Consider the following 26,155-nt stretch of genomic DNA (forward strand, 5'->3'; position numbering starts at 1 on the left):
TTTAATACAAAAAAGTAAGTGGAGCAGCATTAAAGGGATTTAGAAGGAAAAAGGATCATGTTTACCTGACTTTGTTGAGGAAGTCTCCTGTATAGAAGATGGGATTTGAGCAGGACAGAGAGGTATCAACTGAAACCCTATTTGATTTATTTTTCCAGCAGCAGTGAGGTGATAGTTTTTAGGAAGTTGGTCTTTCCCTTAGCCAGTATAGAACCCTTACTTACCGTATTACTTTGTGTGATTTCACAGCAACGGGTGGTCCTTCAGGCATCCGGACAGTAATAGAACGCCAGCATGGAATTGTCCTGAAAGTGGTTTATCCTCAGGCAGACAGCAACCTCCGAAACATTCTGACAGAGCAGCTGGTAGCACTGATTGATTGCTTCCTGGATGGTTATGTTTCCCAGCTGAAGTCTCTGGACCGATCTGGTGATCAAGAAAGATATAACAGTCTGGAAATGGAATACCTACAGAAAAGATCAGATCTCTTATCTCCACTTCGTAAGTGCATGGTATTTAGCAAGGCCCATGGGTCTTTGAATTTGCAGAACAGAGGAAGGAGTCAGATCGTTAATGCAGCGTATTCAGTGTGCTGTCATTCATCCAAGCCTAACCAAGAACTTAAAGCACATACATACAGCTTTCTGTGTTCATTTGTTCAACCTTGTTTTCAAAACTTGCCAGGTATAAGCACCATGCTGAAGAGCGTTTGAAAAAGTAAATTAGCAACAGATGGAGACTGCCCTCCAAGAGCTTGTCATCTGAGACCTTGACACGAATAACTAGTCTGCCCAGTAGAGCATGATGAAGCCTGTTCAGCAGAGGACACGTTCTTTTCATAGTTAGGATGAGGAGGTGGGGTTGTACACATAGGAAGGGAATAGCTTCATAGGTAGGCAGGAACAAAGTGGATTAAATTTGCCTCTTTAATGAATTTATGTGGATTATGAAACTAAATGCCAGTAACTGGAAAGATTTCTATTCCATTATTTTTAGAGTATGGTATGAGTTAAGGGTAAAATTTCATGTAATATTTTTTATCACATACTAAGTTTTCACTGACAGGATTTTTTTTTTTCCATCTGTTCTCATTTTTACAGTCACATTAGGCCAGTACCCGTGGGCTGCTTCATTAGCAGAAAAGTACTGTGACTTTGATATCTTAGTACAGATGTGTGAGCAGACCGACAACCAGACCAGACTCCAGCGCTACATGACCCAATTTGCCGATCAGGTAGGTAACGAATGTCAGGGACATAGGCAGTAGATCCTGTAGTAGGTTTTACCATTTCAAACCTTACTTGGGTTTTTAGGAAGATGATGTACAGTCTTTTTGCAGTTAACTTAGATACTAATTTGTGCGTTGTGTTTCTTTGTAAATTGGCAGACAATTCCAAATATTGAAAGATTTTTTGACCTTTGAAGAATGTGTTAAAACTTTCATTTCTATTCTGATATTTCCAGTTATAATTAAAAGTAAATAGACGAATATTGGGAGAGTTTTAAAACTTTGAAAAAAGATCTTGGGAGAACAGGATGCTGCAGCTTTTGGAGAGCTCAGCTTTCCTCAGTTGACATCATGCTTATTTTTTTAAAGAAGTTCTCATTATGACACTCTCTAGGTGAAAGTCACTCACAATTTCACCACCCAGAGAGAACCCTTTTTATCATTTGGTTTATATTGTTCTGGTCTTTTCACTGTATAGTATTACAGACAAACATACTTTGCCAATTGCTTATTTCCCTTAATATATCACAAATATTTGTCCTTCTTATTAAGTATTTCACAACAATGTTTTTGATGGTGTTATGGTATATTGTGAACTGGGTGTAACTTACCGTATTTGACCAGGGCCTGATTGTTGGACACGGCTTATTTGGTATTTCACAATGGTGCTTAAGTAAATACTTTTGTGCCCATATGATTTTTATTCTTTTTGTGGATTCTAGCCCTTTGTCAACGTTTTCCATCCATTTTTGCATTCTTTTATTCTCTTTAATATGTTTAGTAATTATTTAAAAATCCTTCCATGCTACCTCCAAAATCTGATCATTCTCCGGTCTGGTTCTGTTGTCTAGTTATTAGTCATATTTTTCTGCTTTTTTATGTCTTGTAATTTTTTTGTTTTATTTTGGATATTGTGTATAAAGGAACCTTAAAGGTGGAAATGAATGCTATTTTTCTCTGGGGAGGCAGATAGGGTGAGAGGCAGGTCACTCGATTCATCAAGAATAGAGGTGGGCCAAGGCTTGGTTGTGGCTTTTGTTATATTCATTTCATTTCTGGTTTTGAAGTCTTGTGGGATTGGTATGTTCGTTGCAGAATTCCTTCTTTAGTGGAAACATCTCTTACATACTGTGTGACTGTAGGACATTTTAGTCTTCCTTTCCACCCTAGGCTTCCATACTTACCCCAGCATTCAGCAAAGTCTGGTGGGAAAAACCAGCTAGGCATTGAGGGCCTCTCTAGATTCTTATTTATCATGCCAGTCTGCATGGCCTTCTGGCACAGAATTCAGTCTTTGAGAATCTTTCGTTCTGCACTGTCACATAGAACTTTCTGTGACACTGAAGATCTTACTCATATATTTTGTCTAAGATAGGACATAGGGCCATTGAGCACTTGAAATGTGGCGAGTGTGACTGAGGAACTGAATTTTAAAATTTTAACTAAGTTTAAACAGCTACATGTAGCTAATGGCTACCATACCATACCACGCACATCTAAAGTTTACATGATCTTGAGCAAGATTCCCTTTCTGAGTCCGAATTCCTCATTTATTAAATGAGATGACTAAGTTTTTTTTAAGGCCCTACCATATAGAAAATAAGTATTTAAGAATTTCTGTTCTGCAATCTAAGACCTTTGAAAAAAATTAATATTTTATTATAAGAAATGTACTTTTTAAAACTGTATTACTGAATATTACTGGATTCTTTGCCCTGTTATTTGTAGAATTTTTCAGACTTCCTCTTCCGTTGGTATCTGGAGAAAGGAAAGCGAGGCAAATTATTATCTCAGCCCATTTCTCAGCATGGAGAGTTGGCGAATTTTTTGCAGGCTCATGAACATCTCAGCTGGTTACATGAAATTAACAGCCAAGAATTAGAAAAGGTAAGAAGGATTGAGTTACATGGAGCAGATTTAGGCAATTTTTTACTTGATTAGTTTAGTGATTAAAATACTATTTAGAGATTATTTTACTATCTTATTTATTTTTTTTAAAGATTTTATTTATTTATTTGACAGAGCGAGAGAGGGAACACAAGCAGGGGGAGTGGGAGAGGGAGAAGTAGGCTTCCCACTGAGCAGGGAGCCCCATGCGGGTCTCCATCCCAGGACCCCGGGATCATGACCTGAGCTGAAGGCAGACCCTTGACAACTGAGCCACCCAGGTGCCCCTGGAGATTTTTTTAAATATGTATCTCCTATTCTATGACATAATTTAAATAAAGTGTTCTTTTTTATTTATGATGGCATTGCCATTACTTTTAATGTCTCAATAAAAAAAGTACCTTGTGATTTTTTTTTTTTTTTTTTTTAAGATTTTATTTATTTGAGAGAGAGAGAGAGAGAATGAGAGATAGAAAGCACGAGAGGGAAGAGAGTCAGAGGGAGAAGCAGACTCCCCGCTGAGCAGGAAGCCCGATGTGGGACTCGATCCCGGGACTCCAGGATCATGACCTGAGCCGAAGGCAGTCGCTTAACCAACTGAGCCACCCAGGCGCCCAGTACCTTGTGATTTGACTACTATTACAGTAAAGCACAAAAATTTTATTAATGTGTAAATAACAGTCTGTGGCCTTTTTTTTGTAATGAGTATTTTCTTAAAAATGTTCAAATTATGAGTAAAAACAGTACACTAAATAGTTTTAAAGTTTGTCCTTGACAAGTTGTTGAAGTGAATGTATAATTGTTATAGAACAGATGTTTTGTACATGTTTCTTTTCCCAATAATTAGTGTGGCTGGTTAATATTTTATTGAGTAATTACTCTCAGTATATAGTACCAGTCAGGTTTAGGTTTGCTAGTATTGGATCTGATCTTTCCTTGGTATCAGTAAGGGGGGGAAACAACTATGGGTTGTACTAAACCTTTATTTAAATTTGAATTTAATACTCAGGATCTTACCATTTTTCCATATTTTGTTTATTGTAGGCTCATGCAACACTGCTGGGTTTGGCAAACGTGGAAACTCATTACTTTGCAAAGAAAAAAACCCTTCTTGGTTTGAGTAAATTGGCTGCATTGGCTTCAGACTTTTCAGAGAATATACTGCAAGAAAAAATTGAAGGTAAAAGAAAGGATTTGAACATCAGTCATGCTATCAATGAACTCTGTGCATTCCTATTATCATTTAATAGGGTTCATTAGACACCAGGACCCATCTCTCCTTTAAGAGGAGTGATTCAGTGTCGTTAGACCCTTACTCAAGTATGTATTTTTTGGGATTCTGTTTTTTAGAGAAAACTTGTATGTTAAATAAGAATTCCTAAGAAGGATGTTACATGATTTGAAGAGTGTTCTGAGTACACCCGTAGTGACTCATATTCTAAGAACAAGAAGAACTGCAAAGAAATCTTGACCTTTACTCAGTGGGTTTTATTGTAGATAGTGGTAATTTTGAAGCTACTGGTTTCAGAATTCAAAACTTTTTGGTGTCATCATTGTATACAACTATTTTGTTATATTGTAGGTTGAGAAAATGATTGGGTATATTGTTATTTTTGAGAACCAAGGGGAAGGGAGATGAAATTTAGAAGGAAGATGAGGAAGAACCCTGTACTGCATTTGAATTGGAGATAATCAGATGGAATCATGATTGTTTAAAATTAAAGTATTTCTTGGCTCTGTTCAGTGAAAAGGCCTAAAATCAGTGACACCCCCGTAGCATGAGTATACCTAGTCCTATACTTTGGCTTCTAACTACTATTTCTCAGTAAAAGGAATTGAGGGTTATTGAAGAAATGATCTTGGGAAGTCTTGTTTAGCCAGAAAGCAGGGTTAATGTAGAGATGTCAACACAACAGCCTCCACTAGCCAAGTTTGGGGATAATTTGAACACCAAAAAGAATGATAGTAAAGCATTTTATTTCACCGTTTAAAAAACGTTTAAAAACAAAAAATCCATAAATCCACAGTGATACCCAAAAGGGGAGGGGTCAGTGAAATGCTTCTTTACAAAAAAAGAATACCAACTAATAAATGTAGAATAGGACTTGGGAAGTCATCTTGCAACCCTGGTGACTAGTCATCAAAGGATGCTAAAACCATTGAGTTTAAGGGTTAGGGGAAGAAGATCATGTCATGTTTTCAGAGTATTATTACACAGATCTAATAGATACCGTCGTCAGCAGTGAGACAAACTCACATTATATGCTTCCTGGAGTGATGTAATGTGACAGTGTAGAATACCACCTGTGTTGCTTTCATGCTAGAAATGGTCAACCTGAATCTAACCACAAGGGAGTGATTAGATATATCCTGTTTGTGGGGCATTTTGCAATATAATTGGCCCAGACTCTTCAAAATTCAGCAGCATGAAAGACAAAAAAAAAGACAAGAGGCTGTTTTAGATTAAAGTAGCCTGAGAGCTGTGACAACCAGATACAGGGTGAGATGCTTGATCAACTCCTCAGTCATCCCCCAAATAACTAACTATGACAAACATTTTGGGGACGACTGGGGAAATGTGAACATAATATTAGATGACATTACTTTATTTGTGTTAAATTTTTCAGACTTGATAATGATACTTGGTTGAATGCCCTTGTTCTTAGGAGGTATATGCTAAAGTATTTAGAAACGAAATGGCATGAAAGTCTGCAACTTCCATATTGCGTAGGGGGGAAAGCAAATAGGTAGGTTGGTAGGTAGGTAGATAGATAAAGAAAGATGGCAAAATGTTAATAGCAGGTAACTCTAGGTATACAGTGTACACTGCATTCTTTTTTAAAATTTTGTGTAGGTTTGGAATTTTTCAAAATTAAAATTGGAGGGGATCTTAGCTATGTGGTCAGGAGTGAAGTATATGCAAATATAGGTGTGTGGTTGCAGGGCTTAGCCACAGAGTCCAGCTTCTGAGGTATGGATTCTAATTATACTGCCATCATTTTTTTCTTTGGGGAGTGGGAATAGTGGAAAGAATCTGGATGGAAGTTGGAGAGATCTGGTTTCAGTTATTTTCTCCAGCTTACTAGTTTTGTGACCTTGGGTACCCTCTGAGCCTCAGTTCCTTGGCTATAAAATGGGTAGTTGTAAGGATTGGAGACACTATTCCTTGAAAAAAATGTTTCACATATATTAAGTCCTTAATAAATCATATAACTTTTAACTTTTATCATTTAACTTTTATTACTAAAATTATTATTCACTCTTTAGGAGATTCTTCAGTCTTTCATTTTTAAGTACTAGTAGTGCCTATTGCTCTAGAGAAGTGTGTATATATTCTGCAAGGTTGGCTGATAGTCTGACATGGGAAACCATATTTTAGCCTGGTCACCAGAGATAGACTATGTTAATCAAATCAAGGTTTTATTTCTTGCTCCCCCACCCACCAGAAATCATTAGAACTCTGGTCACCGTTTTGATTTGATCACTTCTTAACTTTCACTTTCTTAAAACAGTGGGAGTATTTTCAGGTGTCAGTAATTACCTATGGACTATCAGTGTGTCTGGTCATAGGGAGTAGATTTTTAAAAAATAACTTTCTGGTTATATGAAAAATTCCTATGGAAATTTGTAAATCACCAGGAAGAACACAATAAAAAAAAATTGTTCCTATAATCTCACTGCCTCAGAGATTACTACCGTTACTATTTCGTGTATCCTCCCAGTCTGTTTTTCTTGGTATGGAAATTGCACAAAAATGATTTGTTTGTTATAAAATTAGGATCACATGGAGTGATGTCAGTATTTGAGCATATTTATGCTTTGGTCACTGTACTTTGCTGTGACTGCTGTGTTTATGAGGCTGCATGGCAGTTCTCGATCCTTTTCCCCTGCAGCCCAGCACACTTTCCTGGGCAAAGCCTGGGAATGGGCTGCAGCCTGGATAGCCTCACCCCGTCACCTCATCCTATTGAGATTACCATTGCTAATTAGGTTTGGCACATAAACTTCCAGGTTTTGTTTTTCCTGGAATATACTCATGGTGGCTTTTAAATAGATCATTTCCCTTAGTGAAAGATTATATTAGAAACTCTGGCAGGAGTTGCTGAGTTACCAGAAAATGGGACTGGGTGACCCCCGATTTGAGAGACTTGTGCCTCATGAAATAGCCATCTGTTCTACAACTCCTTCAAACAGTAGTGTTATTTTCATAGCTCTTCTCTCCCCTCCTATTTGTGGTGACTGTGATTGTTTATATGATTTGAATCAAACCATGAGTATGTTTTAACATCAGGAATCAAGAGTTAGCAGAATTTATAACATTTTAGGATCACCAAGTAGTGATGAGATTACCTTTAGAGATGTTCCTCTTTTTTTTTTTTTTTTAATTTAGATTTGTTTTATGATAGAGCAGAAGAGTTTACTCCCCTCCCTGCCTCTCATTTTGAATTCTAGAAATGGCTGAGCAGGAGCGCTTTCTTTTGCACCAGGAGACCCTGCCTGAACAGCTGCTGGCGGAGAAACAGCTAAGTCTCAGTGCGATGCCAGTGCTGACTGCCCCTCAGCTCATCAGCGTGCGTGCTTTTCCCATCCTTGCACCGTTTCTCAGTCTCAAAACAGCATCGGTATTTCTTGAGTCAGATGGTATAGTTCCTATGAGTAGTCATCTCCTCACTTCCTGTTTTTCTGGTAACTTTCCCCTTCCCCCAGAATAAGTTGTTAGAAGCTGCTTGAGAGCAGGATGCACATTAGCAGAAAGTAGTGGATCAGCTTCTGCCTCCCTGTAGATCTCCACCTGTTCCTAGAGATGCTCATGCCGGTGACCAGAAGAAAGTTCTTGTATTTTCTTTTCCAGCATAGGACACATATGTACCATGAGGTACAGTTCAGGCTGTTCCATAAGAAAAATGGTTTAAGGAACTGGATTTTCATAGCCTATAAGTACCATCCTCACCCTTTTCCTTTGGAACATAACACATTCTTAAGGGCATAGCTACATTATGGGCTGTAGCCTGGGTACTACAACAAAAGATACTTTTGTTGTTAAGTACACTTGTAGCCTTAACTCTGCTTCTCTCTTTGCCTTTCAGGAAAGCATTTCAAATGCAAGAGTGATGTAGGATCACTTTGAATTTGCTCTAATTTTATTAAAAAGAGGACAATTGAAAAACTTCAGTATTTTAGACATTACTAGTAACAGATTTCCTGTAATTGAGCTCACAACGGCCTCTCCTTATATAGCATATTGCAAAGAATATGCTCAAAAGAATACTAAAATATGTTTACTATCTTGAACCTAAGAATATAAATTTACTGACATTTTAAAAGTACGTATACCAAGATTTGCAAATCAGTTAGTTTATTATGAGGATAGATGGAATGTGATTTCCAAAGATGATAGTCTTACTATAAAATAAAAATACCTTTGACTTACTTAAAAGACAATGACATATTTTGTCCATAAATTTCTCTAGTCTTGGTTATATGATTACTTAAAATAATCCTCAACCTTATTTGAACTTTCTATAGCTGTATATCTGTGAAGAAAACAGAAGAGCTAATGAATATGATTTCAAGAAAGCTTTGGACTTGCTGGAGTATATTGATGAGGTAAGTATAAAATCACTTGAGATGATCACAGGCAAGTATCACAGTTTATATATATGGTTTTCTGTAGAACTGAATACCTCTAAAAAGAGAAAAAAATACCTCTTGTAGCCAATCATGACAATATGTTAATTTAGAAAGACTCTCTGGTTCAGCTATTCCTAACTCTTGGAATGTGTATAGTTCTTTAAAAAGCTGTCAGGAGATTCCCTTTCCTGATAATTCTCACACATTCCCAGATGTCTTTTTCTGTGCATGAATAAAAAACACCATTTTTCAGAGTCCTGAGGTATTTTTTCTCTTTCATCATTAAGTCATTATTAGTTCCTCAGTCTGATATGTTGCTTTATCAATTTATTCTTCACATTATTCACCCTAAGAGGAGCTGTTTCTCAACCTTTTTCTTGGGGGTGGGGGGTGGGCTTTAAATGACAATTCTGTAGGTTAAATAGTTGGCCCTGCAATAGATAGATTTTAAAAATGTAGTGTATTGCCTTTTATGTTACCTTGTTTAAAGTCTTAACCCTTTCAAGTTCCTGATAAAATCAGATTATCACAGAATAATCAGAAACTAATTCTCACAGTTACTAATTGGCTTACGCTTCTGAGTATTCATGTCTGAAATTTTTTTAGATTATGAATTAAGGTAAATCAATTGTATTTATGCAGAATTAGTTAACATAACTCAAATTTAAGCATGTATTTTTTTTAAATCAGCACTTAATGAGGATTTTTTTGTTTTACTGTAAAGGAGGAAGATGTAAATATAAATGATCTAAAACTGGAAATCCTTTGCAAAGCTCTTCAGAGAGATAAGTAAGTTCTCATAGCATGACTCTAAGCTATGATTTTAGAAAAGGACTCTTTAGGAAGATTATGATATCCTATATCAAATGGTTTTGTAACCTAATTGTATTCTAACAATTATAAAAATTTTATTGTGTGCATTAGTAATCTTAATTTTTCATTCAATAATTAAGGAAGAGTTTAAGGACTTAGGACCACTGGTATAATAAATCTCTACTTTTGATTTTATTTATTTGAGTGAGAGAGAGCGGGGGTGGGGTGCAGAGGGAGAAGGGGAGAAAGAGAATCTCAAGCAGGCTCCACGCCCAGTGCAGAACCCAGTGTGGAGCTCAGTCCCACGATCCTGAGATCATGACCTGAGTCGGGGGCTTAACCGAGACACCCAGACGCCCCTCCCTGTACTTTCGATTTTAAAATTTGGACTGTCAATTTGCACAGAAATATATATGTTCCTGATTTTCACAGAAGTTGGGCCAGTTCTACCAAACAAGAAGCTGCATTTTTTTTTAAATAAAAAGTTTATTAGAGTATCAGTACTCTCTTGTAAGTTACTGAGACCTCTTTTTCATGATCATCTCCTTCCTGAGAAGGGAGATTTCTACGGGAAATGGTGGCAAAGAAAGGTGGTGGCAGTGAAAGACTGAGAATAATCAGTTGGGGGATTGAATTGTTTCTAGGAAAGGAATTTTAGAGAATGTGACTTGAGTGCTAACACCCTTTCCTACTTACAGTTTTCCTTTATATGGTGCTGAGAAATTGCAGTAGAACTATTTTTACTAAAGCATTTCTTCCTCTGATCACTCCCAAATAGTTAAAATTGTTGTTCTATTTGGTCTTGGAGGTCACTCTCTGAAGCATCTAGCTCTGCCCACTTGATTCTCCTTCCTAATCTTAAAAAAGTATGCTGTCGTTTGACTGGAATTCCTTGTCATGGCTTCACGTTTAAAAACTTTAAGGTATTGGGGCGCCTGGGTGGCTCACACATGCCTTTGGCTCATGTCATGATCTTTGGGTCCTGGGATCGAGCCCCACATCAGGCTCTGGGCGGGGGTGGGGGTGGGGGGTGGTGATCGTGGTGGTCTCCCCCCCCCAATCAGGGGTAGGGGGTGGTCTACCCCCCTCAAATAAAATAAAATAAAATAATGCATTGGGGGAGCATTTAAGGTATTGTGGAATATATTCATTGATTACTACAAAGCAGTGGTTTGTGTGTGTGTGTGTGTGTGTGTGTGTGTGTGTGTGTGTGTATGTGTATGTGTTTCAGCAGTAGATAATTTCACTAGATAAAGAAAACTTATATTGTAATAGACCCTGGTTACCATTTTACTTTTATGAAAAGCAGAATATGTTACAGTATATTGTAACTATTACCTGTGCTCTGAAGATCTGCTTTGGAGTCTTTACTAGATTTGTTGTTTATTTATAGAATTATTTTGGGAAAGATGGTTTGCTACTTTGTTTTGACATCAAATACATATGGTTATGTTGGGCGAATCGCTACGTGAGTGTAGCATTTTGTCTCTAATACAGAGACTTAAGTATATTCAACATTAAAACCTCCCTTATTTAAGTACTTTGAAACAGTATCACAAAACTCAAGATTCTCCACCCCTGGAACAACAGCAAAACAAAACTACAGTAGCAAACAGAAGTCATTTATTTCAGATCTGTCCATGATTTCATTTTCTTCTCATTGCAATTTTGTTTTCTAGCTGGTCTAGTTCAGATGGTAAGGATGATCCAATTGAAGTATCTAAAGACAGTATATTTGTGAAAATCTTACAGAAACTTTTAAAAGATGGTAAGTGGTTTGTTAATATTGGAAGTTATAGCATCAGTCCTCAATTTTAGAAATCTGAGAAAAATGGGGATTTGCCAAGGTGTCAATGCCAGGGCGATTTAAGATTAAACAGTATCATACTCAGAATTAGATTTGTTTAAAATGAAGGAAGGGTTTTTTTCTTTCCTCTCCCAGTTGGGGGAGCATGTGTCAAAGTGAAGTCTCCATCCACATGGGTCCTGGTGGACTCCAGTGGGCAAAGTCTCCATGCTGATTCAGGATGGACAAGGAATGGATTCAGATGTTGGTTGTGACACCAAAAATCTGTATGATAGAAGTAGCCATTTCCTTTAATTTTTCAGTTAACTCTTGTGAAGATTGAAAACTTGAAATAATATATAAATGAGAAATAACTTTTTGATATATAACTGACCATACTAAAGTGCAAATTACAGAATGCTTTTACACATTCATTTTGGACATTAACACTCTGAAATTCATTTTAGGAACAAAATAAAAAGGAACAAGGGTATGTTTTGCACCTAAAACAGCAAAATTCCATTTGCTGATTGAGACACAAATTAGGTAAAGAAGCTTTTATGGATAAAATGCTATTCTCGGGGGAATCTGAAGTAGAGGATACAGTTGACCCTTGAACAATGTGTGGATGAGGGGCACTGACCCCCAGCATGGTTGAAAATCCACATATAACTGTTAACTCCCTCAAAACTTCACTACCATTAGCCTGCTATTGACCAGAAACCTTACCAATAACATAGTCAACACATACTTTGCATGTGTATTATATATTATATTCTTATAAGATAAATTAGAGAAGAGAAATTGTTAATTGAGAAAATACATTTACAGTACTGTACTGTATCAAAAAAATTTGCAAGTATGGACCCATGTAGTTCAAACCCGTGTTCAAGGATCAACTGTATTTACTTTCAGCTTTTTTCATATTACTGGGAGCTTAATATATGGAGAGTGTTAGACTAGAGATGAGCAGTTTTGCACATTTTGTACATGTGTGGCTCATATTTATTACAGAATGTTCTGTCAAAATGTGTCATACTAAATTTAGGCAATGCGCAAAATAGACTTAGTGTTTACCAGTAATCTTTGCAGATATAAGGATACTCTGTGTTATACCAAATGGAAAAAATACACATTGATAAGTTATTGTAAATTCAGCCCCTCTAAATGGATAGGACTTTTATCCATCATTCTAACATTTACACGCATTTGGAAGTTTTCTATACATATATATGCAAGATACATTATTTAATCTACATAAAACATGACGAACCCCGTCCCTGGTCCGTAGTAGTCACTCAATAGACATTTGTCCTTTGAATACCTACATGTATTTTGCAGATTCGTAGCCCAGACTCCTCTGTAATGGATTGTGTTCTGCAGTCTTCTATTTCAGAATTGCTTGCTTAACCAGGGGACGTGAAGGGGGACCCTTAGAAAAGTAGTGTGAAACTAACCACACCAACCAGTATCTGAGGTGAAACAGAAGCAAACTCTCAGTGTTTGCGTGTCAGAAGCTTTTGTTTTACAGCCCATCTGATGGTCACTTAGCATTACTTTTCAGACTTGTAGTCTCCTTTTGTAAGTGATCCAATGAAAATGTAATTCTGTGAATAGATTACTTGGAACTTGCTCATAATTGATCTGGACTTTTATTTTGAAAAAGGGATACTTGATCATCCTACCATGAGAGATTTAATAAAGTGCATTCTTTTTCAAAGATGAGCAAATAACACAAAGGTTAATTAAGCCTTTTCATTGTCACAAAAATAAAAATTAAAAATGAAATAATGAAGGGATATAGCAAAATAATCTTTTGTTTGAAAGTATTTGAAATACTTGAAATTCATAAAGAGCTAAAATGCACCTATAAGACTTTCTCTTTTCTGTATTTAGAAATGAAAAAATAACTGGATATGATTGATTTCTCTGTACTGCTGGAGAGATTTTCCAGTTGAGCCTAATAGATTATTAGAAAGCATTTGGACCCAAATCCAGTGTTTTCCATGAAGTTTGTTTCTTAAAAGTGCCACAGAATTGAATTGTGGCTAAGTAAGTGTTTAGTGCTATTTAAAGGTGACTTTGCTGTTTTTGTTATTCTTAGATAATAAATCATAGATGAACAATAGGAATGGAAAGTTATGACTGTACAGAAAGAATTGTTAAATTGTGACCAAAGGACAAAAACAAGTAGAAACTATTATAGAAATAAATAAACATATATATACAAATGAAAGGTGTATATAGACTTATAACAAGAAGTTATAGACATTTATTTTTGGAAGCTTTTTAATAATATAGCTACTATATACAATAGCAGATGTTTTTAAAAGGACAGATCCTGACGGTAGAGAGATATAGATAGCCTCATATTTCATAAGCTCTGGCAGCCAACAATTACTTCAGTTTATGGAAAGAATTGATTCTATAATACATTTAACTTACCCACATGGAGCTTTTCAGTTTGCTTTTAATATTATTGAGGTACATTATACACAAAATACATATATCGATACATGGACTTTAAGTTTTTTTCTAATTAGCCACCAGCATTTAATAGTTGAGAAGTGTTCTTACAAAAGTCTTAACTTTCTTGGGGTGCCTGGGTGGCTCAGATGGCTAAATGTCTGCCTTTGCTCAGGTCACGATTCCAGGGTCCTGGGATTGAGTCTCATATCAGGCTCCTGGCTCAGCAGGGAGTCTGCTTCTCCCTCTCCCTCTGCCTCTCCCCCTGCTCATGCTCTCTCTCTCTCTCTCTCTCTCTCTCTCTCTCTCTCTCTCTCTCTCTCTCTATCTCTATCTCTGTGTCTCAAATGAATAAACAAAATCTTAAAAAAAAAAAAATCTTACTTTCTTAATTCTAAGAATCAAAATATTGGCCTAAACTGGACTGAAATATTGTCCTGGCAACAGTCAACAATCTGATGAGCGCTGCCCCATTTGGGTGAGGCGTTGGCTCTTAAGTTTACCAAGATCCCCGAGGCCGCCTTCCTCATACCACCGGGCAGAGTTTCAACGCCTGCTGTGAAGAAAAGAAATCATCAAATATTAGTTCTAAACAGAGGGCATGCATGATAAAAATAGAAGCCAAACAAGATGTTAAAATTTTTTTAAAGATTTTATTTTTTTATTTGACAGAGACACAGCGAGAGAGGGAACACAAGCAGGGGGAGTGGGAGAGGGAGAAGCAGGCTCCCTGCTGAGCAGGGAGCCCGATGCGGGGCTCTGCTCAATCCCAGGACCCTGGGATCATGACCTGAGCCGAAGGCAGACGCTTAACGACTGAGCCACCCAGGCACCCCAAGATGTTTAATTTTTTTAGAGAATTGATCTTTTAGAAATTACTGTATTTTCAGAAGTGTAATGCTGTGTTACAGACAAAAAGTATTTGAAGTATTTTAATTATAATGATCTATAAATAGTTCAGATTTCACCTCATAACATTTATTAACCCAGATTTTTATTATATAACAGTTAAGTACAAAAAGTGATGCTAGGCACTTTGAGGGTATTGAAAAAAAAAAAACTCAGTATTTGATTTTGGGAACCTTATGGTAATGTGACAAATTATAAAACAGTCTTATTAATTGAAAATTTTTTTCCAGTTTTATCAAGTGAGAAAATGTATATACCTTTTTGTAACTACACAGATCCTAATTCAACAGTTTCATTTCATCAGTGCTCATTGACTTTCCACCTTTATAGAAGTCTAATGAAGAAATGATTCTTCACCTGTCTCATTTCACACTGTAATATATTTTGAGACACTGGAGCTAGTTTTCATGATCCTATTCTACTAAATTATTTCCCTATATATAATTGGCTATATATTTAATATATAATTGTTGAAATACTTGAATATATAATTATGTATTATATATTTGAAATACTTGAATATATAATTGTTGGAATATATAATTGTTTGAAATACTTGTTTTCAGGTGATTATTAGTTAAAAACTTCCACATTGAAGAAATGACTTAAGCTGTGGAGAAAAATGAAAGTATTTCAGGTCTTATTAAAGACTTTAATCAGATTGGCTATTTTGACCACTAGGGGGAAAAACACTCAAGCAACCTCTTCTAAGTAAAGAATGTCCTGTCGTTAGACCTGCAAGTATGTTTGACAGTGGAAGGAATTTAGAACAGAGTATTTCCCAATAGTGGAGTGACATTATATTTTAAATAGAAGCACAGATGTTATCATTAATCATCTTCATTCATTTGGGAGTCTTATGAAAATAAAAAAGGACTTTCTGTGTTTGTGTTTATAGGCATTCAGCTCAGTGAATACCTGCCAGAGGTGAAAGACCTCCTGCAAGCCGACCAGCTTGGAAGCTTAAAGTCTAATCCTTACTTTGAGTTTGTTTTGAAAGCAAACTATGAATATTATGTTCTGGGACAAATGTAACTTTTTCTAAAAATGGTCACTGTCCCTGAAAATTTGTGTAAGCATGTCCTTATAAAAATCTTAGGCCTTAAACATCTAAAAATTTGTAGTTTTATAACATGTATTGCTGAATTTTGTATACTTTATTTGAAAGCTGCTACAAAACAGCTGTGTGACTGAATGTAGTTTTGTTTTTTTGCTACAAGATATTTTCTCTCCTTTTTCCATCTGAAATGTATCACTTGTTATTTCCATGCTTGCTACCCTTTCTTCCTCTTCTCATTCTGTCAGGGGTTCTGGAGTTCTTAACTCTGGTTCTGGCTACTTGTATGCACAAAGCACTTCTCGGCCTCAGTTTCTGTGACTTTAAACATGACAAGATTGCACTGATTGTCTCTGAAATGGCTGTGACTCTGCACTGAAGAGAATCTGGAGTATTTGGTGTCTTTTGGTTAGAGCTAGTGGGAAATATGTAGTAAGATAGATGTCAGGTTTGCTGACTTGCTATAGGACTAAAAGACTAAACAAGGCATAATTCATGTGAGCTTAAGAACTGATTATTCATTGGGAAAATATTAAACATTTCTGTGTAAATAATAGAGTATTAATGAGAGGAGTGAATAAGACCTGTGTTTCCTAACCTATCTGTAAGTTACCATATAATAAGTTTATAGTATTAATGTGAGTTACAATCTTCAGTATGGGGGTTCAATTAGCTTCATGTGTTTTCAAGGTGATTTACACCGAATTCCAGCTTTACCACAGTCTAACTAATGTAAAGCATGTGTTATGCTAGAAGCCATTATAGGTTTTCTTAATATGGCATCCAATTTACTGAAAAGTAGTGGTTCTCAAAGCTTCGTTGTTCTGAGCAATGTCCTCACTCAGTTTTTATCAGCTTTAAATAAAGACTAAAGATTGGACAGGGAGTTGCTGCATATTCAGATTTTGGCCCAGTTGAATGCTCACTAAACAACTTGCTCCAGCAGCTGAAAAGGTCAGAAGTTAAATATGGTGAAGAGAGTCCGGTTCCGGGTTTCACAAAGGACAGCCGTCTGTGCCCTCTTCCCCTCTAGGCTTCAAATCCAGCCTTGAATACGTTGGCAAGAAGAGGTTAATGGAGCTCGTTACATTAATAACCGAAGGAAAGACACTAGCAGCCTTGTCTTTTTCTTTTTGCAGCTTGTGTGTGGGGACAGCATCGGGTTCCAAGTTAGGAATCTACTGAAGGGTGCTAAGGGAAGTTGAACTTGTCAGATGGCGGATAAGAAATTGCAGAATTTTTATCTTATAGGACATAGACATTAACAGTTCTTGCCTGTATGATCCTTTTCAGTAATGTGCTCTGGACACAGGATTGTGCCCCCTTCAGCATGCTGCCACAAATCTGATAGCCCTAGTGTGACAGGAAAGCCAGGCCGAGAGTGGCCCTGGCCTTATTGATGGCATGATTTTGCTTTACTGCTGTCACAGTGTAATGCGTAGTCATCTTATTTTGAGGGAGGGGAAGGCTCCCTCTTCTAGCTCTATCTCATCGTCAGTAGCCTAGCACCGAAATGGTTGCATTTTTAAAAATTAGTAATAGTAAAATTAAGACCTAAGATTTTGAATAATTTTTCTAAATTTTAAAAATTTCACAACATAGTCTTTATCAAAGAATTGATTTTTAAATAAATTGAGTAATTGATAAAGACACGTTATAAAGGTGAGCATGTTTTCTAAGGAAAGAGAAATTTTACTGACTTGGGAAAGGTTCCCCCCCCCTCCTGTCTTTGCTTTTCTCAAAGTCACAGCTTGCAGCCTTGATTAAATGAAACAATAATGTGTTTTTGAAAGTGAGCAGCCAGCTTTGCGTGCTGATAGGTTTTAAGAATTTGTGAATATGGGGTGCCTGGGTGGCTCAGTCGGTTAAGCGTCTGCCTTCGGCTCAGGTCATGATCTCAGGGTCCTGGGATCGAGCCCCACATCGGGCTCTCTGTTCAGCGGGGAGCCTGCTGCTCCCCCTGCTTGTGCTCTCTCTCTCTCTACCTCTCAAGTAAATTAAAAAAAAAAAAATCGTGACTGTGTCAAGGATGAAGGCAGAACTGGATACACATAAGGGACTTGCTGAAACCCCAGTGAAGTAAAAGGCTACCGATCCCCTCTGTTGTAGGGATTTCGTTTTTGAAGAAAACTTCAAAAGTGGATTGTTTCTTTTACTTTGGGGTCTGAATCAGAGTCCTGAAGTATATCGCCCACCAGGCACATGAGGCCTGCGGGTAGATTGTCCAGCATGTTTCCCCTTTGAGGCCAGTTGCTTTCTCTAGAACAGGAATGGAAGGAAAGCCACACCATAATGTCGTCAGACTCACTTAATCTATTGTAATCCAGCGTACTTGTACATGTTGAAGCTGATAACTACAGAAATATTAATGTAGTTCTACCTGCTTATTCCTGGACCTTTAATTTGGAGAATGCCTGAAGAGAAAAGAGTTTTATGTATTTCTATGTAAAATCCACTCATTAGATACCAAAATATAATTTAAAAAATAATTTTGTGTAATTCTAAAAATTTAAAGATTTTTATTTGAGAGCGAGTGTAGGGCAGAGGGAGAAGCAGACTCCCCACTGAGCAGGGAGCCGCCCACACGGGGCTCAGTCCCAGCACCCTGGGATCATGAGCCGAAGGCAGACGCTTAACCAACTAAGCCACCCAGGCGCCCTAATTAATTCTTAAGTTAAAAAAAAAACTAGAAAATGTGAAACCTATTTTTTTAAAAAGTAGAAGGAACAAGATAAAGCCCTGTAATTCCACCAGCTAGACATAGCTTCAGGTACCAGTTTGAAGTGTATCTTAGGGACGCCTGACTGGCTCAGTCGGAAGAGCATGCAACTCTTGATCTCAAGAGTCATGAGTTCGAGCCCCATGTTGGGTGTAGAGATTAAACTTTTAAAAAGTGAAACGCATCTTGGACAGTTTGGGACTGTGCATCCCGTGTATTCTGTAGCCCGGTGTGTATTGTGAGCATCTCCACGTATCCTTCATCCAGTGTTTCCCAGTCTTTTTCCCATTGTCATTCCTGAGGACTCTTTTTAGGTAGTTTTGTCCTAATCACTCCACCCCCATCCCCCCCAGCAAAGTTTAATTCTGCAGATATACTGTGTATTTTTTTTATGTGCTGTGCTTCTGGAGGCCACAAATCATTGTAATACCTAATTTAAGATTCTTTTCACACCCCGAAGAAACAATCCCCCCCCCCTTCAAAAATGCATGCCTTCACAGTTGTTCAAGATACAATTTTTTAATGACTGCATGATACTTCACCACATGGCTGTGCCATGCTTTATTTAATGGTTCTCTGCCTCCTTAACGATCTGAACACTTGAGTTAATGGTTTTGGCTTGGGTTGGGTTTTTGTTTTTTGTTTTTTTGCCTTTTTAGATACTACTAGAATAAATCTTTGTACAAAAATCTGTGTGTACTCCAAATTCCTGTAAAATTACATGACTCTTCCTGTTCAGTTTGTGGTGAAGCTGACATGTTTAGCAAACAGTTCTAATAATTTTGAATGTCTTTTGCTCCCCTCTTCTACCACCTCACCCCCCTCACCTCCTCCAAACACTCAGAAGGAAGATACTGTGCTATTGAGTGTTTCTGTCCCAGGCACTTACCTAGTTTTTAATCTTCAAGTCAATGTTAAGGAGTAGGTAGTATCCTCAGTTGAGAATATGGAGTCTTTCTTGAAGTGAGCTGCCCAAGGTCACACAGCCAGTCAGAAGGGGAAGAGGGTACACCCAGAAATACCTTACTGCAAAGTGCAAGCTTTTAACCCACTTACTATGCTGGATACTAGGAGGTGGGGGGTGGGGGCGGAGAGCTGATGGCTCCAGTGGAATCATTAGGCCGGTAGAGATGGCCAAGGCAGAAGCCATGACTTCATTGCAGGATGTCTTTGGCCCCTCGTTGGAAAAGATCTCTTGAGGATCTCTTACGTTTTCAGAACCAAACCAAGTGTTGGGAAGGATTAAAGGAAGGTAGAAAGCAGTCCCTGCCCTGCCCTGACTACTCCTAGTGGGAGAGAGGCACCCAAGCCCCAGCTTTGGGACCTGGGAGTGTGGTCTAGCTCATTGAGCCTCGCTTTTCTGATTCTTAAAACTGAATAGCTAGTACCTGTCTTATTTACCTCAGATAGTTAAACGCCTGTATGCTTTTAACAATACGAAAGCATATGAAGTTTTATGAATACATATTTAATATTTTTTTGAGAGAACGAGCGGGGGGGGAGCAGACTCCCCATTGAGCAGAGAGCCTGATTTGGGCTCAATCCCAGGACCCCGAGACCCATGACCTGAGCCAAAGGCACACAACAGACTGAGCCACCCAGACACCCCTGAATTCATATTTGAATCAATAGGAAATGATAGAAGGTTTAGACCCAGCGATAGTGGGGTCTGCAGATGTGTGAGGAGCTCAGGGTATGGGGCTGCAGAGGAGGGAGCTGTGAGGCCACAGCTGAGGAGCTGCACAAGGGCCTTGTCAGAGTTTCAAGAGCAGGGCTGCACCTGAAAACTTAGAAGCAGGCACTCTCAGGCATACCGTACATGGCTGAGCTTTACTTAGTGATAGTTCTCAAAAGGGTATGCAGGCAGGCACCCGCTTATCAGGGGAGAGCAGAGCACTGGTGTGTTCCCCAAAAGTGTACATGTATGGAGACAGTTTTTCCACTCACCCGTTAGGTCTATCCCCTAGGCCAATGAGAATTCAACAATACCAGAATGGGACTGGGTGGCCCCATAGTGACCTGTCAGAGACTATTTAAACAGCCCCAACCGTGCGCAGAAAGCCGGTGTCCGGCGCGGTGCTCTCCCAAGGTTTGCTGTACTAGCAGTCTCCTCCCTCCTGAGTGTTTTCATAGCTTTGTGTGTTTGAAGCTCGTAGACTCTGGGCTTAGAGAAGCTTGCAATAGAAGAGAAGAACGGCACTGAGCAAGAGTTTGGGGAAATATTGACAACCCTGTTCCCCTTTAAAATATATTCTTAGGTATTCTTCCTACTTTCGGGGCAAAATTTAAGCTTTTCCCTTTATATTGGACCTATAATGCATTTGCCAGTTTATTTTTTTCTAGTCTCTTCACTACCCACTGACAGCAGGACATGAGGTATTACAAACGAAATGTAGTTCTGTCAGTCACTCATTCTCTAAAATAACGGAAAAAGCTAAATGCGAAACCATGGTTGCATTTAGCTGACCCTTTACACTCACTGTGTAAGCCCCATAATAACCAAACTATTTTTTAATTGACTGATGGTTTTAGGAAGAGCTGCCATGATGTGGGCTACAGAGGAGGGTTACATGTGCTTTTCTGTCCCTCCTCCAGAGAATCCACACCTGTCCCAGTTGCTGAGTTCCACTACCAAATGTGAATCACGACTATTTTGGGAACACAAGCACATCAGAAAAATGAATGATTCCATTCTCGCTTGTCCCACGTCACTGATGTACCCCCTCAAAGCATGTCCCTGAGTTCATCACAGAAAATTGTGTCTCCCTGTGCCTTCTACATCAGGGTTAGGACTGCGCTTGCTCCCCCACCCCCTGCCAAAAAAGAAAATGTGAGACCGGCACCAACTGGATAACCTCCTCTGACCCTCACTCCACCTTACCATAAGTAGATCCAAATCCTTCTAGAAAATCTGAAAGGCATATCCCCATATATCAGTGATATAAATAGAACCGCTTCAGCAGCCTCTGGTAGATGGTGACTCTCCAGGGTGGACTGGGAAGCCGCCTGGCCTTGGCAAGGCATCATCCTCTAAATATAAAGATGAGTTTGTTCAGCCTTTGCAGAAGGAAAAATTGCTACCCATCCTAGAGTGCAATGTCCTTGTCGTCCTCACTGGGAGGAAGGTCGAGCAAGGTTTCATTTAGTAAGGGCGCTTCACCCGTTCCACCACCAGGTCGTGGGTTCTGACCCTGGCCTTTCAGTCCCAGGACAGGGGCACTCGTAGCCCCACCAAGGAGGTGGGGACCTGGGGGCTCAGCTCGGCTCACCCAACCTGGGCCAGGTCAGTTGGGAGAGAGAGAGCACCCCCCAAATTCACGCCCTTCGTGAGCGCCCGGGTGCGCTGCGCGTCACGGAGGCGAACGGCTGTGCCCTGGCTTGGTGCCTGTCCCCGGGAGCCCTCCTCCTCCTCCTCCTCCTCCCCCCGCCTCTCGGTTCTCTCCTCCCGCCGCCAGTTGTCTGGCCCGCGACAGCTGCGCGCCCTCCCGCCGCCGGCTGCCCTCTCCGCGGTGGGGGCGGGGGCCGACTTGGGTCAGCCCTCTGAACTGGGGAGCTCAGCGGTGGAGAGGGCGAAATGAAGTTCCCCCGCGGGGGCGGGGGGACGCGGGGGTCTCCTTCCTTCCCTTCCTGGGACCCCGGATGTGACTGCTACCCGCGTCCTCTCTGTCCCACCGCTGGGACACGACTCCCTCCTCCCTGTAGCCGCGCGTGGGGTCTCGGGGGTCTGAGTAAAGCCAGAGATGGGCTGAAATGTGGGAGGCACCCTCCGGAGCGCCCAGTGCGAGCAGAGCTGACGGGGTGGGGAGGCCTTTCGGACAGGTGCAGCTCCGGGAGCACAGGCGCACCCACGCACCCACTGGCGCGCGCGGTGACCCTCGCCCCACCCCATCCCCTCGGGCGGGCAACTGGGCCGGGTCGGCAGGGGCCGACCGGCCGGGGACACGCTCCATATACGGCCCGGCCCGCGTTACCTGGGCTCGGGCCAGGCCGCTCCTTCTTTGGTCAGCGCAGGGGACCCGGGCTGGGGCCCAGGGCCGTGGGCCGGCTGGGGGAGGGGGCTCTAGTGCCCAACACCCAAATATGGCTCGAGAAGGGGAGCGACATTCCTGCGGGGCGGCGCGGGGGGGCGGTGCCCGCGGGCTATATAAAACCTGAGCGCGAGGCCCGGCGGCCACCGCAGCGGACAGAGCCGAGAGAAGCCTCGCTTCCCTCCCGCGGCGACAGGGGCCCGAGCCGGAGAGCAGCAGGTGTAGCCACCCGCCCAGGTAGGGCGGGAGTGGGGGAGGGGTCGGGGACAGGAGAACCGTAGGACAGGGGGACAAGGTGACAGGGCACCACCGAGGGGAGCCTGGAGAATCCGGGGTAGAACCCAGCCGACTCGTTTGAGCAGCCCCAAGGCCTACTTTCTGCCCCCCTGCGTCTTGGTCCTCAGAGCCACACGCGCTTTATAGAGGAGACACGACACAATCAGTTTTTGGAAACGTCTCCAAATTTATCCCCAGCCCCTTTGGGCTCCGCTACCTGGCAGCTCAGCGTGTGCCCCGTAGATTAAAGGTTTTGCTTTAGTCGTCCCAAAGGCAATACCTCCCCCACGAACCTCCCCCAAAGATCAGCAGAGGCCACAATCCTCTGGGTTGGCCAGCAGACGAAAAGGTGCCTCTGTTCTGAGCCTGGAATGTCAGGAGGGTCCGGGATGGGCCATTCCTCCCGGGATGGAGCACCAAAGCCCCTCCCACGGCCGTGCCCTTGCAGCCGCACGCGTGCGCAGCGAGCGGGTATCGCCGGCCCTAACCTCAGAGGCGAGGCCGCGGAGGCGCGGAGAGGGTGGGCGCCTGCGCCTGGCTCTTGCCGCGGGGAGCCTGCAGGAAGGCAGAGAAGTCTCGGCGGACCCCGGGCCGGGGCTCCCGGGGTGGAGAAATCCTCCGTGTGGTCGCGACGACGCGACGACGATCCTGTGCCCCTCTCCCTCTCAGGGCAGCGCAGGGTCCCTTCGGCTGCTCCCCTGGCCGGCTGCGCGCCGTTCCCGGCTGGGGGCGTCCGTCGGTTCCCGGGAAGGGAGGGCTCTCGGGCCAGCGGGGCCGCCTGTCCTGACGCGCCGTGTGTCTCCACGGCCTTCCTGTCCTTTGCAGAAACCAGACACCATGTGTGACGAAGACGAGACCACCGCCCTCGTGTGCGACAATGGCTCCGGCCTGGTGAAAGCCGGCTTCGCCGGCGACGACGCCCCTAGGGCCGTGTTCCCTTCCATCGTGGGCCGCCCTCGCCACCAGGTCAGGCTGCCGCCCGGCGGAGGAAGCCGGGCCGGGGTCCCCGTGGAGCCGGGCCCCGGGCCACCGTGAGCCGCGGTAACGTGCGCGTGGTGTCTCCGCTCCGCAGGGCGTCATGGTGGGCATGGGTCAGAAAGACTCCTACGTGGGTGACGAGGCTCAGAGCAAGAGAGGTATCCTGACCCTGAAGTACCCCATCGAGCACGGCATCATCACCAACTGGGACGACATGGAGAAGATCTGGCACCATACCTTCTACAACGAGCTCCGCGTGGCCCCCGAGGAGCACCCCACCCTGCTCACCGAGGCCCCCCTCAACCCCAAGGCCAACCGCGAGAAGATGACCCAGATCATGTTTGAGACCTTCAACGTGCCCGCCATGTACGTGGCCATCCAGGCCGTGCTGTCCCTCTACGCCTCCGGCCGTACCACCGGTGAGTGCGCGCGCCCGCCGCCCCACCCCCCCGCTCCCGCCCGCGGCCCGCGCCGGCCGGGGGGCGCCCGCTCACTCGCCGCCCTGTCCCCCGCCCCTCCCCGCGCGCAGGCATCGTGCTCGACTCTGGCGACGGCGTCACCCACAACGTGCCCATCTATGAGGGCTACGCCCTGCCGCACGCCATCATGCGTCTGGACCTAGCTGGCCGCGACCTCACCGACTACCTGATGAAGATCCTCACTGAACGTGGCTACTCCTTCGTGACCACAGGTGCGCGGCGCTCCGGACACCCCGGGCGGGCGGGGTGGCGCGCGGGCCCCGGGGCCCTGAGCTGAGAGCTCCTCTCCTGCCCCCCCCCCCCCCCCGCCCCACAGCTGAGCGCGAGATCGTGCGCGACATCAAAGAGAAGCTGTGCTACGTGGCCCTGGACTTCGAGAACGAGATGGCGACGGCCGCGTCCTCCTCCTCCCTGGAGAAGAGCTACGAGCTGCCCGATGGACAGGTCATCACCATCGGTAACGAGCGCTTCCGCTGCCCGGAGACGCTCTTCCAGCCCTCCTTCATCGGTGAGTCCCGCCCGCCGGCCTCGCCAGCAGCCCCGGGGCCGCGCCGCCCAGCCCCGCCCGGCCCCCGGGTCGCCCCCCGCCGGCTCACGCTCCTCCCTGCGGCCCCCAGGCATGGAGTCGGCGGGCATCCATGAGACCACCTACAACAGCATCATGAAGTGCGACATCGACATCAGGAAGGACCTGTACGCCAACAACGTCATGTCGGGGGGCACCACCATGTACCCCGGTATCGCGGACCGCATGCAGAAGGAGATCACGGCGCTGGCCCCCAGCACCATGAAGATTAAGGTGGGCGGCGGCCCGCGCCCCCTGCCCGCGCGTGGGCTCGGGGGTGCGGCCTTCGCCCCCTGACGCGCTCACTGTCTTTCAGATCATCGCCCCCCCTGAGCGCAAGTACTCGGTGTGGATCGGCGGCTCCATCCTGGCCTCGCTGTCCACCTTCCAGCAGATGTGGATCACCAAGCAGGAGTACGACGAGGCCGGCCCCTCCATCGTCCACCGCAAATGCTTCTAGACCCCATTCCACCAACAGCGCTCGAATTCTCCTCAGGACGACAAATCGGCTCAGGTTGCAGGTGGCTGACCTCGAGCCACCGCGCAGCAACTTCGTCTCTAACAACTTGAGTTGCTGGCAGCCGCAACGCGACACAATGTTTATAAAGTGTACATACATTAACTTATTTACCTCATTTTGTTATTTTTAAAACAAAGCCCTGTGGAAGGAAATGGAAAACTTGAAGCATTAAACTCAGCCATTCTGTCTGTTGCCTAAAGTTGTTCGTTGTGTTTACTTGCGGGGGTTGGTGGGGCACAGGGGAGGAAGAGGGGCCCCATCTTCTTGTGTCACTTTTCACAATGAGGGCGGAATGAGTGCGCTCCGAGCCACACCATTAGTTAAGTCTTCCCGTGCTCACGGTCCCCGCCCCCCCGGCCCCCGATCAGATCCATTCCCAGACACTGGCAGTCCCGTCGAGGGCCCGACCTGGCCGTCCGGTGTGAGCTGAGGAACCTCTCCCTCTCCAGGGCGCTGCACTGAGCAGTAGGCTCGAGGCGGGCCGCGGGCGGGTGGCTCCGGCCCGCCGCAGGCATCGGGCGCTGTCCGCGGTGCTGGCGCCCGAGAGCTGCTCCCCCTACGGCCCGTCGGGCATTCCCTCGAGGAAATCAGTATTCCCTCCTGAATCTCGAGGTCTAACTGAAAGGGCTGTGTTCTGCATTTAATGAACCAGTGAAGACAATCACTTCTCTACCAGACCGGGAAGTCCTTTGCTTCATGCCAAGGTGATGGTGGTATAAAAATGTGCCTCTTCCAGTGTGGGGCTGGGGAGGAGCCACGCCCAGAGGTGGGAGGAGGGTGAGCAAGGGCCAAATGAGCGGCCCAGAAAGGACA

The 26,155-nt window shown here is 43.1% G+C and overlaps 2 protein-coding genes across 4 annotated transcripts in view; both read left to right on the forward strand.

Annotated features, from left to right (window-relative positions):
• Positions 1 to 18,368, forward strand: part of NUP133 (nucleoporin 133) — a 59,284-nt gene extending 40,916 nt beyond the window's left edge. Inside the window, exons 18-26 of one of the 2 annotated variants that reach the window (XM_027596286.2) lie at positions 250 to 501; positions 1,101 to 1,234; positions 2,957 to 3,115; positions 4,160 to 4,295; positions 7,568 to 7,686; positions 8,642 to 8,722; positions 9,471 to 9,535; positions 11,239 to 11,327; positions 15,619 to 18,368. In XM_027596286.2, coding sequence (XP_027452087.1) covers positions 250 to 501; positions 1,101 to 1,234; positions 2,957 to 3,115; positions 4,160 to 4,295; positions 7,568 to 7,686; positions 8,642 to 8,722; positions 9,471 to 9,535; positions 11,239 to 11,327; positions 15,619 to 15,755 — 1,172 coding nt within the window. In that variant the 3' untranslated portion in view covers positions 15,756 to 18,368. Of the gene's footprint in view, positions 1 to 249; positions 502 to 1,100; positions 1,235 to 2,956; positions 3,116 to 4,159; positions 4,296 to 7,567; positions 7,687 to 8,641; positions 8,723 to 9,470; positions 9,536 to 11,238; positions 11,328 to 15,618 lie in introns of those variants that run through there. The other variant, XR_003520342.1, reaches the window with a different exon arrangement.
• A 4,279-nt stretch (positions 18,369 to 22,647) lies between these two features.
• ACTA1 (actin alpha 1, skeletal muscle) lies at positions 22,648 to 25,541 on the forward strand. Of its 2 annotated transcripts, none has more exons than XM_035724221.1 (7): positions 22,648 to 22,761; positions 23,626 to 23,766; positions 23,873 to 24,197; positions 24,308 to 24,469; positions 24,574 to 24,765; positions 24,875 to 25,056; positions 25,139 to 25,541. In XM_035724221.1, the coding sequence occupies exons 2-7, from the start codon at positions 23,638 to 23,640 to the stop codon at positions 25,280 to 25,282; spliced, it is 1,134 nt and encodes a 377-aa protein (XP_035580114.1). In that variant the 5' UTR covers positions 22,648 to 22,761; positions 23,626 to 23,637; the 3' UTR covers positions 25,283 to 25,541. The 2 variants fall into 2 exon arrangements, with proteins under 2 accessions (XP_035580114.1, XP_035580115.1); XM_035724222.1 differs by having other exon boundaries at positions 22,682 to 22,743.
• Positions 25,542 to 26,155: the final 614 nt, after the last annotated feature.

This window comes from Zalophus californianus, chromosome 15 (genome assembly GCF_009762305.2).
Source record: "Zalophus californianus isolate mZalCal1 chromosome 15, mZalCal1.pri.v2, whole genome shotgun sequence".
Classification (NCBI taxonomy): domain Eukaryota; kingdom Metazoa; phylum Chordata; class Mammalia; order Carnivora; family Otariidae; genus Zalophus; species Zalophus californianus.